The sequence below is a fragment of the Anguilla anguilla genome, chromosome 13 (genome assembly GCF_013347855.1).
Source record: "Anguilla anguilla isolate fAngAng1 chromosome 13, fAngAng1.pri, whole genome shotgun sequence".
NCBI classification, from domain to species: domain Eukaryota; kingdom Metazoa; phylum Chordata; class Actinopteri; order Anguilliformes; family Anguillidae; genus Anguilla; species Anguilla anguilla.
In genome coordinates, this window is record NC_049213.1 from 3,526,374 (window position 1) to 3,543,145 (window position 16,772).

At 50.0% G+C, this 16,772-nt stretch overlaps 1 protein-coding gene across 2 annotated transcripts in view; it reads right to left on the bottom strand.

Annotated features, from left to right (window-relative positions):
* The window catches only part of LOC118211750 (SH3 and cysteine-rich domain-containing protein 3-like), a 21,797-nt gene extending 7,727 nt beyond the window's left edge, over positions 1–14,070 (bottom strand). The window contains exons 1-6 of one of the 2 annotated variants that reach the window (XM_035389174.1): positions 13,980–14,059; positions 13,545–13,584; positions 12,984–13,035; positions 6,328–6,406; positions 2,372–2,528; positions 584–681 (exon numbers count right to left, since the gene is read on the bottom strand). In XM_035389174.1, the coding sequence (XP_035245065.1) occupies positions 584–681; positions 2,372–2,528; positions 6,328–6,406; positions 12,984–13,000 (351 nt within the window). In that variant the 5' untranslated portion in view covers positions 13,001–13,035; positions 13,545–13,584; positions 13,980–14,059. Of the gene's footprint in view, positions 1–583; positions 682–2,371; positions 2,529–6,327; positions 6,407–12,983; positions 13,036–13,544; positions 13,585–13,979 lie in introns of both variants that reach the window. The other variant, XM_035389173.1, reaches the window with a different exon arrangement.
* Between the last annotated feature and the right edge of the window lie 2,702 nt (positions 14,071–16,772).

A 16,772-nucleotide genomic window follows, 5' to 3' on the forward strand; every position in this document is an offset into this window, starting at 1 on the left:
AAACAGACAGACAGACAGCCACAGACAAACAGGCAGACAGACAGACAGACAGACAGCCACCAACAGACAGATAGACAGATGGACAGAAGTCCCCTGTAGCACACAATGTGGCCAGCTGCTTCTTTTCACACTGAAGCCAGGCTGCACAGACGTGAGCTGGAGGGAGACTCTTCACATGCAGCCTTAGCAAGCAGAGTGAGCCCAATTGACCAGCGGGGGTCACTAGAGAGCAACTGGATGCACAGGGAGTCCAACCGTAGACTCCCATAAAAGACTAAAGATGTTCTCACACTGCTACCTGGTACTAAATCATTACATATATACTGTAGTATACTCATCCTGGCTCCTGTTAGTCTTCAAAATAACATAACAATAGACTTTTCATTTTATCACTTACAACTAATACTAACTGGAGGACTAATTTACTTGACATTGACACTCTGTGACGTTAAAGACGTGGACATGCGGGGCTCTGCGGAGGTAAAACATCAGAAGAAGAGCGCGTCCCGTCATCCGCCGCAGAGCCGCGGGGTTTCAGGGGCACGCGGGCGGGTCACTGCTGTAACGGCGGAAGCGGACTCACGATCTTCCCGAAGCACCTCTGGAACTCCACATAGGACTGGCACTGGTGGTGGATGTTGGTCTTGCAGTTCTTACATCTCAGAGCAAATTTGTTATTGACTGGAGGAGGGAGCAAGAAAAAAAAGATTTCATTAGATTATTATTATTATTATTATTATTATTACTGAAGTAAACTTCACATTATTGTTAATTATCCAAATCTTTTTCATTGATTTATTTATATGCTTCTTGCGTGTAATCCTGAATATGATTCTCATCATGATGTTTTAAAAAAAAAAATTGTTTAATGGGGCCAATACACTATAACATCAACACTTCTGCAGGTGTGTCTGTGTAAGAGCGCCACCTTTCATCTGTAGTCTGTAAGCAAATAAAATATCACCTCGAAACAATAATAATAATAATGTAAATAAAGCAAAAGTATATAATAAAGAGAACAGGCAATTCACCCATCTAGAGCAGGGGGTATTCAGCACTGACTCACTAAACTCTGTGCATCTCAGGCGCTATGGAAACCGAGACAATCAACGCTGCGTTTTAGCACAGACACTGTGCACAGCGTTGACACAACGGTTCACTGTGCTTTCGGCATTTTCAAACCAAGTGAAACAATACATGCAAAAGCACATTCACCGTTAAAAAGAAATGTAATGTAACTAGAAAAGCACAGTGATAATTAAAAGAAGCACAATAACAGTGAAAGATGAACAAAGGGCTTTTATCTTTGACTCGGGAAGAGCTTTATTATTGGATTGGAGATGAAAATGTGTGCTATAGGGGGTTAAAACTGTGGCAGTATAATCGGGCCCACCGTGCCTTGCTTTAAATATAATTAATGCATGTCAAAAAAGAACAAAAGTGTGAATAACTTTTCGTCACCAAAAGACAAAAACGATCTCGTTTTAGATACGTTCTACAATTGGTAATAGCAGGCTTATGAAATCTTTTTAACGCACAGCTCAAAACTCAGGCTTGGATCAAAAATACAGGATCCAGGAGGCAGGTATCACGCTGGCGAATTAAAAATGTGCAAGCAGACAAAACTCTGGATGAGAACACACAGGTGGTGATTCCTCTACCTCAGCTTAAACACACCATAGATGTGATAAAGAGAAAGACTTTCAGCATCAAGTTCTCCCTGAATCTGCTTGCAGAGACCAGGTAAGGCGACAGGAAATAAAAATGGCGACAGGAAATAAAAATGGGGGGAGGAAATAAAAATGGGGCTGGAAATAAAAATGGGGGGAGGAAAAGTGGCCGCCCCCTTCCACAGATGCGCTGCACTAATCACAGAGTGTGCTGGTAATAAGACTGGTGGATACCGTTCAAGCCATACAATATACACCAATCCCTGGTGGCCTATTCATTTTCTATCAGACTACAGCCGATGTTGCACAGAGTGGAGTCAGAGGAAGACCTTTCTTATGCATACGCTTTGGCATGCAGTCCACGGGCACCTGATTGACCAGCAGGGGGCACTGAGGAGCAATGCGACACGGACCCGTAACTGACTGAATTCTCCCTGTGCCCTGGGCAACACAATGGCAAACTGTGTAACCCTGGGCAACACAATGGCCAACTGTGTAACCCTGGGCAACACAATGGCCAACTGTGTAACCCTGGGCAACACAATGGCCAACTGTGTACGTGTCCTGTGGAGCTACCAGCCCCAGTCAGCACCGGCGCAGCCCAGACCCAGTCCCAGATCACGCAGCTCATCTCTGCGCTACGGCCTGGCACCTTAGCCGAATGCGCCACCCAGCAGCCACTCGCGGACGGCAGGACTCACGGACGATCATGCGCGCGCACACGTCGCAGAACTTGGGCTTCTTGCAGTAGTGGTCCTTAAACTTGTGCGGCTTGTCGTTCACCGGCTTCACCGGCTCGGCGGGGGGGGGCTCCTCCTTCTCCTCTTCCTCAACCTCTTCGTCGTAGATGAAGTACACCTGACAGGGGAGGGGCACCACTTTAAACACACGTGCGTGAAGTATACATTTGTGGAGGCGCGTTTCACATTAAGTAGAGTCTTGCTCATCTCTTTTGTATTCTGTGGGTTTTATGCCTGTGTGATACCGAAGCTACCCAACACCACGCTGACTGCAGGTCTCACACACAGTGATTTCAGGAGGTGTTCTGTTGCTAGGCAGGCTTTAGAGTATTTCTGCCCATTCTGAGCGGAGATACAGGACAAGGGCAGAGAGGCCACAGGCTGTGTGCTGAGGGAGTACATTTTTACCCAGAAGGCTTGTTACTAAAAAAAGCCTCATTCTTCAGCAAGGCACTGCAGTCTGACAGCCTCTCCTGTTATTGAGCGCTTAGCAGAGGCTAACACAGGTAGTCCTGGCTAACACAGGTAGTCCTGGCTAACACAGGTAGCTCTGGCTAATACAGGTAGTCCTGGCTAACACAGGTAGTCCTGGCTAACACAGGTAGTCCTGGCTAACACAGGTAGCTCTGGCTAATACAGGTAGTCCTGGCTAACACAGGTAGCTCTGGCTAACACAGGTAGTCCTGACTAACACAGGTAGCTCTGGCTAATACAGGTAGTTCTGGCTAACACAGGTAGCTCTGGCTAACACAGGTAGTCCTGGCTAACACAGGTAGCCCAGGCTAACACAGGTAGTCCTGACTAACACAGGTAGCTCTGGCTAACACAGGTAGTCCTGGCTAACACAGGTAGCCCAGGCTAACACAGGTAGTCCTGACTAACACAGGTAGCCCTAACACAGGTAGCCCAGGCTAACACAGGTAGTCCTGACTAACACAGGTAGCCCTAACACAGGTAGCTCTGGCTAACACAGGTAGTCCTGACCTGACTAACACAGGTAGCCCTGGCTAACACAGGTAGTCCTGACAAACACAGGTAGTCCTGGCTAACAGAGCCCTTCTTCTCCTGCTGGGCCACGCCAGGGGGCGTCCAGGCCTTCTCTGGTCCTGTCTGACCGTGTCTGATTGTGTCTGACCCTGTCTAACCATGTCTGACCCTGTCTGATTGTGTCTGATTGTGTCTGACCTTGTCTAACCATGTCTGACCATGTCTGACTGTGTCTAATCGTGCCTAATCGTGCCTGACCGTGTCTGATCATGTCTTACCATGTCTGACCCTCTCTGACCATGTCTGACTGTGTCTGATCGTGCCTAATCGTGTCTGACCGTGTCTGATTGTGTCTAATCATGTCTGGTCCTCTCTGACCGTGTCTGGCCCTGTCTGACCGTGCCTGGCCCTCTCTGACTGTGTCTGTGGTCATTTTTGGCTAATGACAAAGTTCAGGCTGGAACCATTGATGTTAACTTCGCCATTCAAATCAGTGACCCTGACAGAAGAGGTGTACTTAAAAGGGCCAGTGTCCCACGAGGGTTTGACAGCCTCCCCTGGCATGTGCGTGAACACACAGCCCCCCCACCCACCCCCCCCACCCCCGTGCCTCCAAGTTCAGAGTGTCCTTCTCCAGCTGCTCCTATTTTAATTGCCTCGGCGCCAATTACAGATTCAGCCTCCCCTTTCTCTCATCTGCGATTCGGGGATTTAAAGCACCGCCCGGCTCTCTGGGCCTGGGCCTCTCTGGGCTAACATCACTGTTATTTTCAGACGTGGTCTTTGAAGTGCGCTGAGCAGCCTGTTCCCGAGCTCCAGCTACTCCACAGACGACTCCCTTACAAAGGCGCTCATTAGCATTTATTTATCTTACACCAAGTCTTTCTGCTGTCAGTCACCGAATTAATACAAGGGTTCATAAGAGCTGATAATGACAAGACGGCGACCTTTCAAATTAAATTATGGATTTGAACAGCAGCGGATTTAAATGATTTCATTGATTGAGAGAGCTGTTTTGAATGCTGAAGGGTTAAGTGGATTATTATTTTTATCACACTGCATTTGAAAAGACGAGGCATTGTGAGAAGGGTGATTTTGCAATGTGTCCTCTCTGGGCAAAAAACGAAAGACACAAATACATACAATACAACCCCCCCCCCCCCCCCCCAAACAAACACACACACACACATACTCTCTCTCTTTCTCTCTCTCTCTCTCTCTTCTCTCCTGCTCTCTCTCTATCTCTCTTTTCATTTGTTCTCTCTCTCTTTCTCTCCCTCTCCCTCTTTCTCTCCCTTTCTCCTTGATGGTTCGGCCATAAATCACGTAATGCAGTTTCAGACTGAGAAATGCTGGTTCAAAGGAAACAAGACTGGAAATTTAAAAAAAAATACGAAATAATGTTATTGAGTAAATTTTTACAAAAAGAACACTTAACAAATATAACCACTGTTTCCATAAAACGCGTTACTAGTTGGTTGAGCACTTCACTCTGAATCTGAAATAGACTGCGGTAGCCATTCTGAAACTCGATAGTTCGTACTTAAGACATTAAACTGTACCGTTAGTTGAAGACACTTCGGTACGAGCTGGTCTTTAGGGAACAATAGCAAGCTCAGGGCTCAGGAACGCCCACACACTGCCCCTGGTCAACATTACACATGCACCCCATACCGTACATGTTCTCCTACATTTACCACCTTTGCTACATCTCAACAATACATTACATGGACTTTAACTGCAATGCGTGTCATGAAGTTATGTGAGTATTAACTGGCATCTGTAGCTACAGACCACACACCTGTTGCAGTAGCATTAACAGTCATCTGTAGCTACAGACATATAGCTCACCAGAGGAATCCATCTCATCCCTTCTCCCGTAAGCATAGGAAAAGGAGTAATCCTATCCTACCCCAAGCCTCAGTTAATTTCCTCAAGCCTTCTTCTCTCTCTCATCTGTCCATCTTTGTCCCCTCCACCACCACCAAACTCCCTCTCTGCCACACATACACCCGCACTCTTTCTCTCTCACACACAGATATACACACTCTCTCTCTCTCACACACACACTCTCTCTCACACACACATACACTCTCTCTCTCTCTCTCTCACACACACACACACACACACTCTCTCTCTCTCTCTCACACACACACACAGATATACACACTCTCTCTCTCTCTCGCACACACACACACACACACATATACACACACACACACACTCACACACACACACACACACACACACTCTCTCTCTCTCTCTCACACACACACACAGATATACACACTCTCTCTCTCTCTCACACACACACACACACACACACACACACACACACACTCGGCATCACATCAGCGGGGAATGAAGCAGGCTCTTTAAATAGCGCTGAACAGAGACTCATAAAACTCAAAGCAGTGGCTTGCGGAAAGTGCCTTTGCATTATATTTAGGAGCGGTTCCAGACACGGTTAGCCTGCCAATCCCAGATTCAGAGCCATAACTCAGCACATGCCTCATTTAGAGCACAATACAGTGTTTGTTTTTCCACTCACGCAGCTGGTTATTGGCCCAGACCACCAGTGATAACGCAGTGATTGGACATCTCCCGCTCATGCAGCTGGTTATTGGCCCAGACCACCAGTGATAACGCAGTGATTGGACATCTCCCGCTCACGCAGCTGGTTATTGGCTCAGACGGCCGGTGATAACGCAGTGATTGGGCATCCCCCTCTCATGCAGCTGGTTATTGGCTCAGACGGCCGGTGATAACGCAGTGATTGGACATCTCCCGCTTGAGTGCTAAACCGATCAAAATCACACATCCACCCCTGAATCTTATTTGTGGCTTTCTGAAGTTGTAGAAGGAGAGAGCAGGCGATTGGCTGAGGCTGGCCGTGAGAGTGCGATGCGATTGGACGCCTCGCGGCTCACCGTGTTGTCCTCCTCTTTCACCACGTTGTCCGGAGCTGGCGGGTTGTCATGGATGTCCAGAGAGTCCTTATCGTCCAGCCTGAAACGCAGACCCAGCATGCAAAGCGTCAGGCAGCCAGAGGGAGGCAGGTAAGCTCGCAGGAACAGGTGTGCACAAAACACAGCTACTTACACCAAGCGCACAGCCGAACACCGCATACACCCAGCAAATTCATTTTAGACTAGTACCGTCCAAACCCGCGTCAAATATGACCAAACTGAGATCAAATATGCCCAAACCAAACTGGGTCAAATATGACCAAACCTGGGTCAAATATGTCCAAACCAAACTGGGTCAAATATGTCTCTACCTGCGTCAAATATGTTGACCTAAGCCAAAAATATGTATAGACCTTGTTTGCCATAAACCTGGATTATTCATAATTACTTCATTACCTCCTTTCACCATAAACAGGCTCAGGAACAGCCCCCGTGTGGAAACAGGCTTATCCCAGCAGGAGGGCTGTTCTGAAATCATCTCGTGTGTCATCCTCCACAATTAGCAGCACGCTGGAGGTGAACTATGATCAATGTGTAGGGTACGCGGCCCCCCTGCCCCGTGCCCCCTCCCCCCTCCCCGATCAATTCCCCCTGCCCTGCATGCCAGGGGGCAGGAAGGACTGTGACATCAAAGCAGGCTGAGAAAGGGGGTCGACAGACACCCCCCCCCCCCCCCCCACCCTCCCTGGCAGCCGCCAAGACCCGTATTTCCGCCAGAAACAGTTTGCCTCGTGATGCGTGCCTGTAGCCGAATTGCGATTGGTTTCTGCATGCCTGTGGCTGAATTGAGAACAGTTCCTGCATGCCTGAGGCTGAATCGTGATTGGCTGTCCACAGCAGCTGTGTCCTGGCAAAATTCCAGGGGTTTCCAGTACACACGGGCAGGGGTAGTAATGGTTCCTGCCGAGCACACCTTCGGGGTGAGTTGTTTTTGTAAAAATAAACACGAACCTATTTTTTGTTATTAATTTAACTAAAAGCATTTTTCATGTCTTTTTTCATGTTTATAAACTTATTATGATATATTATCACTCACAGACAAGGATAGAGACCAGAATATTGAACCCCATTAAACCCGATGCTTAGCAATACCCCAAGATCTTCTGCCTGTCTTTACAAGAACGGACTTCTGTCAGCAAAAGTAAGTAAATAAAATAAAAATCAACCGAAGTCTTTCAAAACACTAAAAACCCGTCTCCAGTAAAACTGAGCTGGAAGCTTCTGATCTGCAACAGGACTCGGGTCTGACACCTCCGGCCCAAACCTGGCCCTACCCCGGCCCAATCCCAGCACAAACCTGACCCAATCCCAGCACGAACCCGACCCAATCCCAGCCCAAACCTGGCCCAAACCCAGCCCAAACCCAGCCAAATCCCAGCCCAAACCCAGCCCAAACCCAGCCCAAACCCAACCCAAACCTGGCCCTACCCCAGCCCAATCCCAGCACAAACCTGACCCAAACCTGGCCCTACCCCGGCCCAATCCCAGCACAAACCTGACCCAATCCCAGCACGAACCCGACCCAATCCCAGCCCAAACCTGGCCCAAACCCAGCCCAAACCCAGCCAAATCCCAGCCCAAACCCAGCCCAAACCCAGCCCAAACCCAACCCAAACCTGGCCCTACCCCAGCCCAATCCCAGCACAAACCTGACCCAAACCTGGCCCTACCCCGGCCCAATCCCAGCACAAACCTGACCCAATCCCAGCACGAACCCGACCCAATCCCAGCCCAAACCCAGCCCAATGCCAGCCCAAACCTGGCCCAATCCCAGCCCAAACCCAGCCCAATGCCAGCCCAAACCTGGCCCTACCCCGGCCCAATCCCAGCCCAAACCCAGCACAAACCCAGACCAAACTGGCCCTACCCCGGCCCAATCCCAGCACAAACCTGACCCAATCCCAGCATGAACCCAACCCAATCCCAGCCCAAACCCAGCCCAAAACCAGCCAAATCCCAGCACAAACCTGACCCAATCCCAGCCCAAACCCAGCCCAAACCTGGCCCAATCCCAGACCAAACCTGGCCCAATCCCAGCCCAAACCTGGCCCAATCCCAGCACAAACCTGACCCAATCCCAGCCCAAACCCAGCCCAAACCTGGCCCTACTCCGGATCAATCCCAGCACAAACCAGACCCAAATCTGACCCGCTGCCAGGCCGGCAGTGACATCCACACCGTGAATGGCGAACACGCGGCTCTGAAAGAAACCGGAGCCGGATTGGCCGAGGGGGCGGGGGGGCGGGTACGGGAGAGGCTCAGACTGAGGGACAGACACACAGACTCACACTGAGGGACAGACACACAGACTCACACTGAGGGACAGACACACAGACTCACACTGAGGGACAGACACACAGACTCACACTGAGGGACAGACACACAGACTCAGACTGAGGGACAGACACACAGACTCACACTGAGGGACAGACACACAGAGTCACACTGAGGGACAGACACACAGACTGAGGGACAGACACACAGACTCACACAGACTCACACTGAGGGACAGACACACAGACTCACACTGAGGGACAGACACACAGACTCACACTGAGGGACAGACACACAGACTCACACAGACTCACACAGACTCACACAGACTCACACTGAGGGACAGACACACAGACTCACACTGAGGACAGACACACAGACTCACACTGAGGGACAGACACACAGACACACACTGAGGGACAGACACACAGACTCACACTGAGGGACAGACACACAGACTCACACTGAGGACAGACACACAGACTCACACTGAGGGACAGACACACAGACTCACACTGAGGGACAGACACACAGACTCACACTGAGGGACAGACACACAGACTCACACTGGGGGACAGACACACAGACTCACACAGACTCACACAGACTCACACTGAGGGACAGACACACAGACTCACACTGAGGGACAGACACACAGACTCACACAGACTCAGACTGAGGGACAGACACACAGACTCAGACTGCGGGACAGACACACAGACTCAGACTGCGGGACAGACACACAGACTCACACTGAGGGACAGACACACAGACTCACACTGAGGGACAGACACACAGACTCACACTGAGGGACAGACACACAGACTCACACTGGGGGACAGACACACAGACTCACACAGACTCACACTGAGGGACAGACACACAGACTCACACTGAGGGACAGACACACAGACTCAGACTGCGGGACAGACACACAGACTCACACTGAGGGACAGACACACAGACTCAGACTGAGGGACAGACACACAGACTCACACTGAGGGACAGACACACAGACTCACACTGAGGGACAGACACACAGACTCACACAGACTCACACAGACTCACACAGACTCACACTGAGGGACAGACACACAGACTCACACTGAGGACAGACACACAGACTCACACTGAGGGACAGACACACAGACACACACTGAGGGACAGACACACAGACTCACACTGAGGGACAGACACGCAGACTCAGACTGGGGAACAGACACACAGACTCACACAGACTCACACAGACTCACACTGAGGGACAGACACACAGACTCACACTGAGGACAGACACACAGACTCACACTGAGGGACAGACACACAGACTCACACTGAGGGACAGACACACAGACTCAGACTGCGGGACAGACACACAGAGTCACACTGAGGGACAGACACACAGACTCACACTGAGGGACAGACACACAGACTCAGACTGAGGGACAGACACACAGACTCAGACTGAGGACAGACACACAGACTCACACAGACTCACACTGAGGGACAGACACACAGACTCAGACTGAGGGACAGACACACAGACTCACACTGAGGGACAGACACACAGACTCACACTGAGGGACAGACACACAGACTCAGACTGAGGGACAGACACACAGACTCACACTGAGGGACAGACACACAGACTCAGACTGCGGGACAGACACACAGACTCAGACTGCGGGACAGACACACAGACTCACACTGAGGGACAGACACACAGAGTCACACTGAGGGACAGACACACAGACTGAGGGACAGACACACAGACTCACACAGACTCACACTGAGGGACAGACACACAGACTCACACTGAGGGACAGACACACAGACTCACACTGAGGGACAGACACACAGACTCACACAGACTCACACAGACTCACACAGACTCACACTGAGGGACAGACACACAGACTCACACTGAGGACAGACACACAGACTCACACTGAGGGACAGACACACAGACACACACTGAGGGACAGACACACAGACTCACACTGAGGGACAGACACACAGACTCACACTGAGGACAGACACACAGACTCACACTGAGGGACAGACACACAGACTCACACTGAGGGACAGACACACAGACTCACACTGAGGGACAGACACACAGACTCACACTGGGGGACAGACACACAGACTCACACAGACTCACACAGACTCACACTGAGGGACAGACACACAGACTCACACTGAGGGACAGACACACAGACTCACACAGACTCAGACTGAGGGACAGACACACAGACTCAGACTGCGGGACAGACACACAGACTCAGACTGCGGGACAGACACACAGACTCACACTGAGGGACAGACACACAGACTCACACTGAGGGACAGACACACAGACTCACACTGAGGGACAGACACACAGACTCACACTGGGGGACAGACACACAGACTCACACAGACTCACACTGAGGGACAGACACACAGACTCACACTGAGGGACAGACACACAGACTCAGACTGCGGGACAGACACACAGACTCACACTGAGGGACAGACACACAGACTCATACTGAGGGACAGACACACAGACTCACACTGAGGGACAGACACACAAACTCACACTGAGGGACAGACACACAGACTCACACTGAGGGACAGACACACGGACTCACACTGAGGGACAGACACACAGACTCACACTGAGGGACAGACACACAGACTCACACTGGGGAACAGACACACAGACACACTGAGGGACAGACACACAGACTCACACTGGGGAACAGACACACAGACTCACACTGGGGGACAGACACACAGACTCACACTGAGGGACAGACACACAGACTCACACTGAGCGACAGACACACAGACTCACACTGAGGGACAGACACACAGACTCACACTGAGGGACAGAAACACAGACTCACACTGAGGGACAGACACACAGACTCACACTGAGCGACAGACACACAGACTCACACTGAGCGACAGACACACAGAGTCACACTGAGCGACAGACACACAGACTCACACTGAGGGACAGACACACAGACTCACACTGAGGGACAGACACACAGACTCACACTGAGGGACAGACACACAGACTCAGACTGAGGGACAGACACACAGACTCAGACTGAGGGACAGACACACAGACTCACACTGGGGAACAGACACACAGACTCAGACTGAGGGACAGACACACAGACTCACACAGACTCAGACTGAGGGACAGACACACAGACTCAGACTGAGGGACAGACACACAGACTCACACTGAGGGACAGACACACAGACTCACACTGAGGGACAGACACACAGACTCACACTGGGGAACAGACACACAGACTCACACTGAGGGACAGACACACAGACTCAGACTGCGGGACAGACACACAGACTCAGACTGCGGGACAGACACACAGACTCACACTGAGGGACAGACACACAGAGTCACACTGAGGGACAGACACACAGACTGAGGGACAGACACACAGACTCACACAGACTCACACTGAGGGACAGACACACAGACTCACACTGAGGGACAGACACACAGACTCACACTGAGGGACAGACACACAGACTCACACTGAGGGACAGACACACAGACTCACACAGACTCACACAGACTCACACAGACTCACACTGAGGGACAGACACACAGACTCACACTGAGGACAGACACACAGACTCACACTGAGGGACAGACACACAGACTCACACTGAGGGACAGACACACAGACTCACACTGGGGAACAGACACACAGACTCAGACTGAGGGACAGACACACAGACTCACACTGGGGAACAGACACACAGACTCAGACTGAGGGACAGACACACAGACTCAGACTGAGGGACAGACACACAGACTCACACTGAGGGACAGACACACAGACTCAGACTGAGGGACAGACACACAGACTCAGACTGCAGGACAGACACACAGACTCACACTGAGGGACAGACACACAGACTCACACTGCGGGACAGACACACAGACTCACACTGAGGGACAGACACACAGACTCACACTGAGGGACAGACACACAAGACAGTCACACTGGGGGGAATGCCTTACATTACTGCCCTTCAGTGCTCTAATCCAGAGCCACTAACCACACAAACACAAGTGCACAGATGAGGGATCATCGTGCAGTAAGTCCTCGAAGGGTGAAGAGCCACAGCAAGTGTGAGAAGAGCAGACTCCATTATTTAGTGTTCACTAGGCTCGCTGTCAGAGTTACACAAACAAGAACTGAGCTACCCCAGCGAGCATTAAACTGCTACACAAGCAAGACCAAAGGACAGCAGGCTCTGAACGCAAAGACCGCTGAGTCCACGGAGAGGAAGAGGAGAGGAGGAGGAAGACTCACTGGTCGTACTGGGCCATGGTTCACCGAGGACCAGCCTTCTTCTGGGACAGCTCTGTGGGGAAAGGGTTAAAGCTCAGATGGATCCAGTAACAGCTGCTATCTTCTGTTTTGCAGTTTTATTTCTGACAGTTCAGTGAACAGTGTTGTAACGCAACTTCTCGTTTGAGTTCCATTGTTCTTCCACAGTGAACGGTTTAGTTTACAGTTTACAGGCATACAGCAGACACTCTTATCCAGAACGACTTACATTGTATCCAATTATACAGCTGGATATATACTGGAGCAATGCAAGTTAAGTACATTGCTCAAGGGTACAACGGCGGTGTCCTACCAGGGAATTGAACCTGCAACCTTTAGGTTACAAGACCAACTCCTTAGCCATTATACTACGCTGCCGCCTGAACGGTCAATCGGGGAGCCTCATCCAAAGCGACTAACACTCGGAAGTTTCACGGAAGAGCGTCAGAAATCACTCCCGGCAGGACGAGAAACGGGCCAGAATCGATCCAGTAACAGAGACCGGTTACCATTCCTGCGCACACACACACACCCAGGACTTACCGCAACAAAGCGGCGTCTATTCTGGGGCCAGCAACTCGATCTGCTAAGGGTTAAAAATGGAGCGGCACCGGCGCCTCACAAACTGCTCATTACGGGCCTCAAAAGTCCCTAATCTGTAGGCAGCCGCATCAGAAAAAGTCGCTGTCCTTTAACGCAAACTCACTACCGATCAAAAAATAAAAATAAACAGTAGCCTTTATCCACCACAAAAAAAACACTAAAAACAACCTTAAAAAACAAACTTGGTCTGTATACAGGTGAGCGTTATAGACAGACATACTGTCTGGCATGTTCTAGTGTGTTCACATTATTTTATGTTGCGCTCTTGAACAGAAACCCCTGGAAAGAGATATCAGTCTGACTGGGGTATTCTTTCTAATGGATGAAGGAGCAGTATAAACATATACATGCACACACACAGTGGATATAACTGACCGTGGGTCTTACGTGTCCGGAGGGGTCCTCGCTGGCCAGTGGACTGCTGTCTCTGTGAGGGTCAGCACAGGACTGGCACGCAAACCACGACACACACACACACACACACACACACACACACACAACCATTCTGTCCTTTTATGCAGACCGATTTCCAGCAGCCCCTCCAAGCCAACAGGTGGGGGACTGACTGAGGAATGGTCCTTGCAGTGTGTGTGTTTGTTTGTGTGTGTTTGTATGTATGTGTATGTGTGTCTGTGTGTGTGTGTGGTGTGTGGCATGTGTGTGTGTGGTGTGGCATGAGTGTGTGTATGTGGCTGTGTGTGAGTGTGTTTGTATGTGTGTGTGTATATTTGTGTGTGTGTGTGTGGTTGTGTGTGTGTTTGTATGTATGTGTGTATGCATCTTTGTGTGTGTATGTATGTGTGTGTGGTGTGGCATGAGTGTGTGTATGTGGCTGTGTGTGAGTGTGTTTGTATGTGTGTGTGTATATTTGTGTGTGTGTGTGCGTGTGTGTGTGTGTGTGTGTGTGTGTGTGCGTCCGCTTGAGAATTTGGGACAGCTGAACTCAAGTGCCACACAGCTGACGGACAGAAATCAGACCCCCCACCTCCCGTTTGACAACTGTTCATACCCCCCCCCCTCCCCCCACCATACACAAAGAGTCAAAACCGCACACTGTCACTGCAGTAATAAACACCGTTAGGCAACAGCTCCACTGCATCACACATCAGTGCACCAGCCCAGGACCTGCAGAGCAGCAAGGCTTGCTTTTCTTAATTGGCCCTTAATTAATCAATTAAAGCAGTAATTAAATAATCTTATTATTATTATTGTTATTAATGTTAATAATAATAATAATAATAATAATAATAATAATAAGTCAGTTATTATAAGGTATTACACAGTCTATTGCAGCTGCCATGGCAAAACTCTTCTCTAGTTTGTAGTTAGTGTTGTTGTTGTGTCTGTAATCAACTGCTGCTTTCTTGGCCAGGTCTCTCTTGAAAAAGAGATTTCTAATGTCAATGAGACTAACCTGATTAAATAAAGGTTAAATTAAAAATTAAAAAGTGAGATTAGCTTTCTGTAATCTGATTAGTTCAAGCAAGATTTAGCCAGTGTTATGTCATAGGCCAATGACTGGGTTGGCTTGAATTGGGGTCTCCAATCAGATTGCCAACTAGACGAGACCATGAGTCATCAGAAGGAGAAAAGCACAACTCTGGAACTCGGGAACAATTATCTCACATCACAGCGCCAACCTGGTCATGCTCACATTACTGTAGGGTTATGAACAACCAGGTCATGCCACTTTAGCGTTGGGTTATGAACAACCTGGTCATGCTCACTTTAGTGTTGGGTTATGAACAACCTGGTCATGCTCACTTTAGTGTTGGGTTATGAACAACCTGGTCATGCTCACTCTAGCGTTGGGTTATGAACAACCTGGTCATGCTCACATTACGGTAAGGTTATGAGGAACCTGGTCTGACTCATAGTACTGTAAGGTTATGAGCAGCCTGGTCAGGCTCATAGTACAGTAAGGTTATGAGAAGCCTGGTCAGGCTCATAGTACTGTAAGGTTATGAGCAGCCTGGTTAGGCTCTTAGTGCTGTACGGTTATGAGCAGCCTGGTCAGGCTCATAGTGCTGTGAGGTTATGAGCAGCCTGGTCAGGCTCATAGTACAGTAAGGTTATGAGCGGCCTGGTCAGGCTCATAGTGCAGTAAGGTTATGAGCAGCCTGGTCAGGCTCATAGTGCTGTAAGGTTATGAGCGGCCTGGTCAGGCTCATAGTGCTGTAAGGTTATGAGCAGCCTGGTCAGGCTCATAGTGCTGTAAGGTTATGAGCAGCCTGGTCAGGCTCATAGTGCTGTAAGGTTGTGAGCAGCCTGGTCAGGCTCATAGTGCTGTAAGGTTATGAGCAGCCTGGTCAGGCTCATAGTGCTGTAAGGTTATGAGCAGCCTGGTCAGGCTCATAGTGCTGTGAGGTTATGAGCAGCCTGGTCAGGCTCATAGTGCTGTAGGGTTATGAGCAGCCTGGTCAGGCTCACAGTGCTGTAAGGTTATGAGCAGCCTGGTCAGACTCATAGTGCTGTAAGGTTATGAGCAGCCTGGTCAGACTCATAGTGCTGTAAGGTTATGAGCAGCCTGGTCAGGCTCATAGTGCTGTAAGGTTATGAGCAGCCTGGTCAGGCTCATAGTGCTGTAAGGTTATGGGCAGCCAGGTCAGACTCATAGTGCTGTAAGGTTATGAGCAGCCTGGTCAGGCTCATAGTGCTGTAAGGTTATGGGCAGCCAGGTCAGACTCATAGTGCTGTAAGGTTATGAGCAGCCTGGTCAGGCTCATAGTGCTGTAAGGTTATGAGCAGCCTGGTCAGGCTCATAGTGCTGTAAGGTTATGAGCAGCCTGGTCAGGCTCATAGTGCTGTAAGGTAATGAGCAGCCTGGTCAGGCTCATAGTGCAGTAAGGTTATGAGCAGCCTGGTCAGGCTCATAGTGCTGTAAGGTTATGAGCAGCCTGGTCAGGCTCATAGTGCTGTAAGGTTATGAGCGGCCTGGTCAGGCTCATAGTGCTGTAAGGTTATGAGCAGGCTGGTCAGGCTTACAGTGCTGTAAGGTTATGAGCAGCCTGGTCAGGCTCATAGTGCTGTAAGGTTATGAGCAGCCTGGTCAGGCTCATAGTGCTGTATGGCTGTGAGCAGGCTGGTCAGGCTCATAGTGCTGTAAGGTTATGAGAGCAGCCTGGTCAGGCTCATAGTACTGTAAGGTTATGAGCAGCCTGGTCAGGC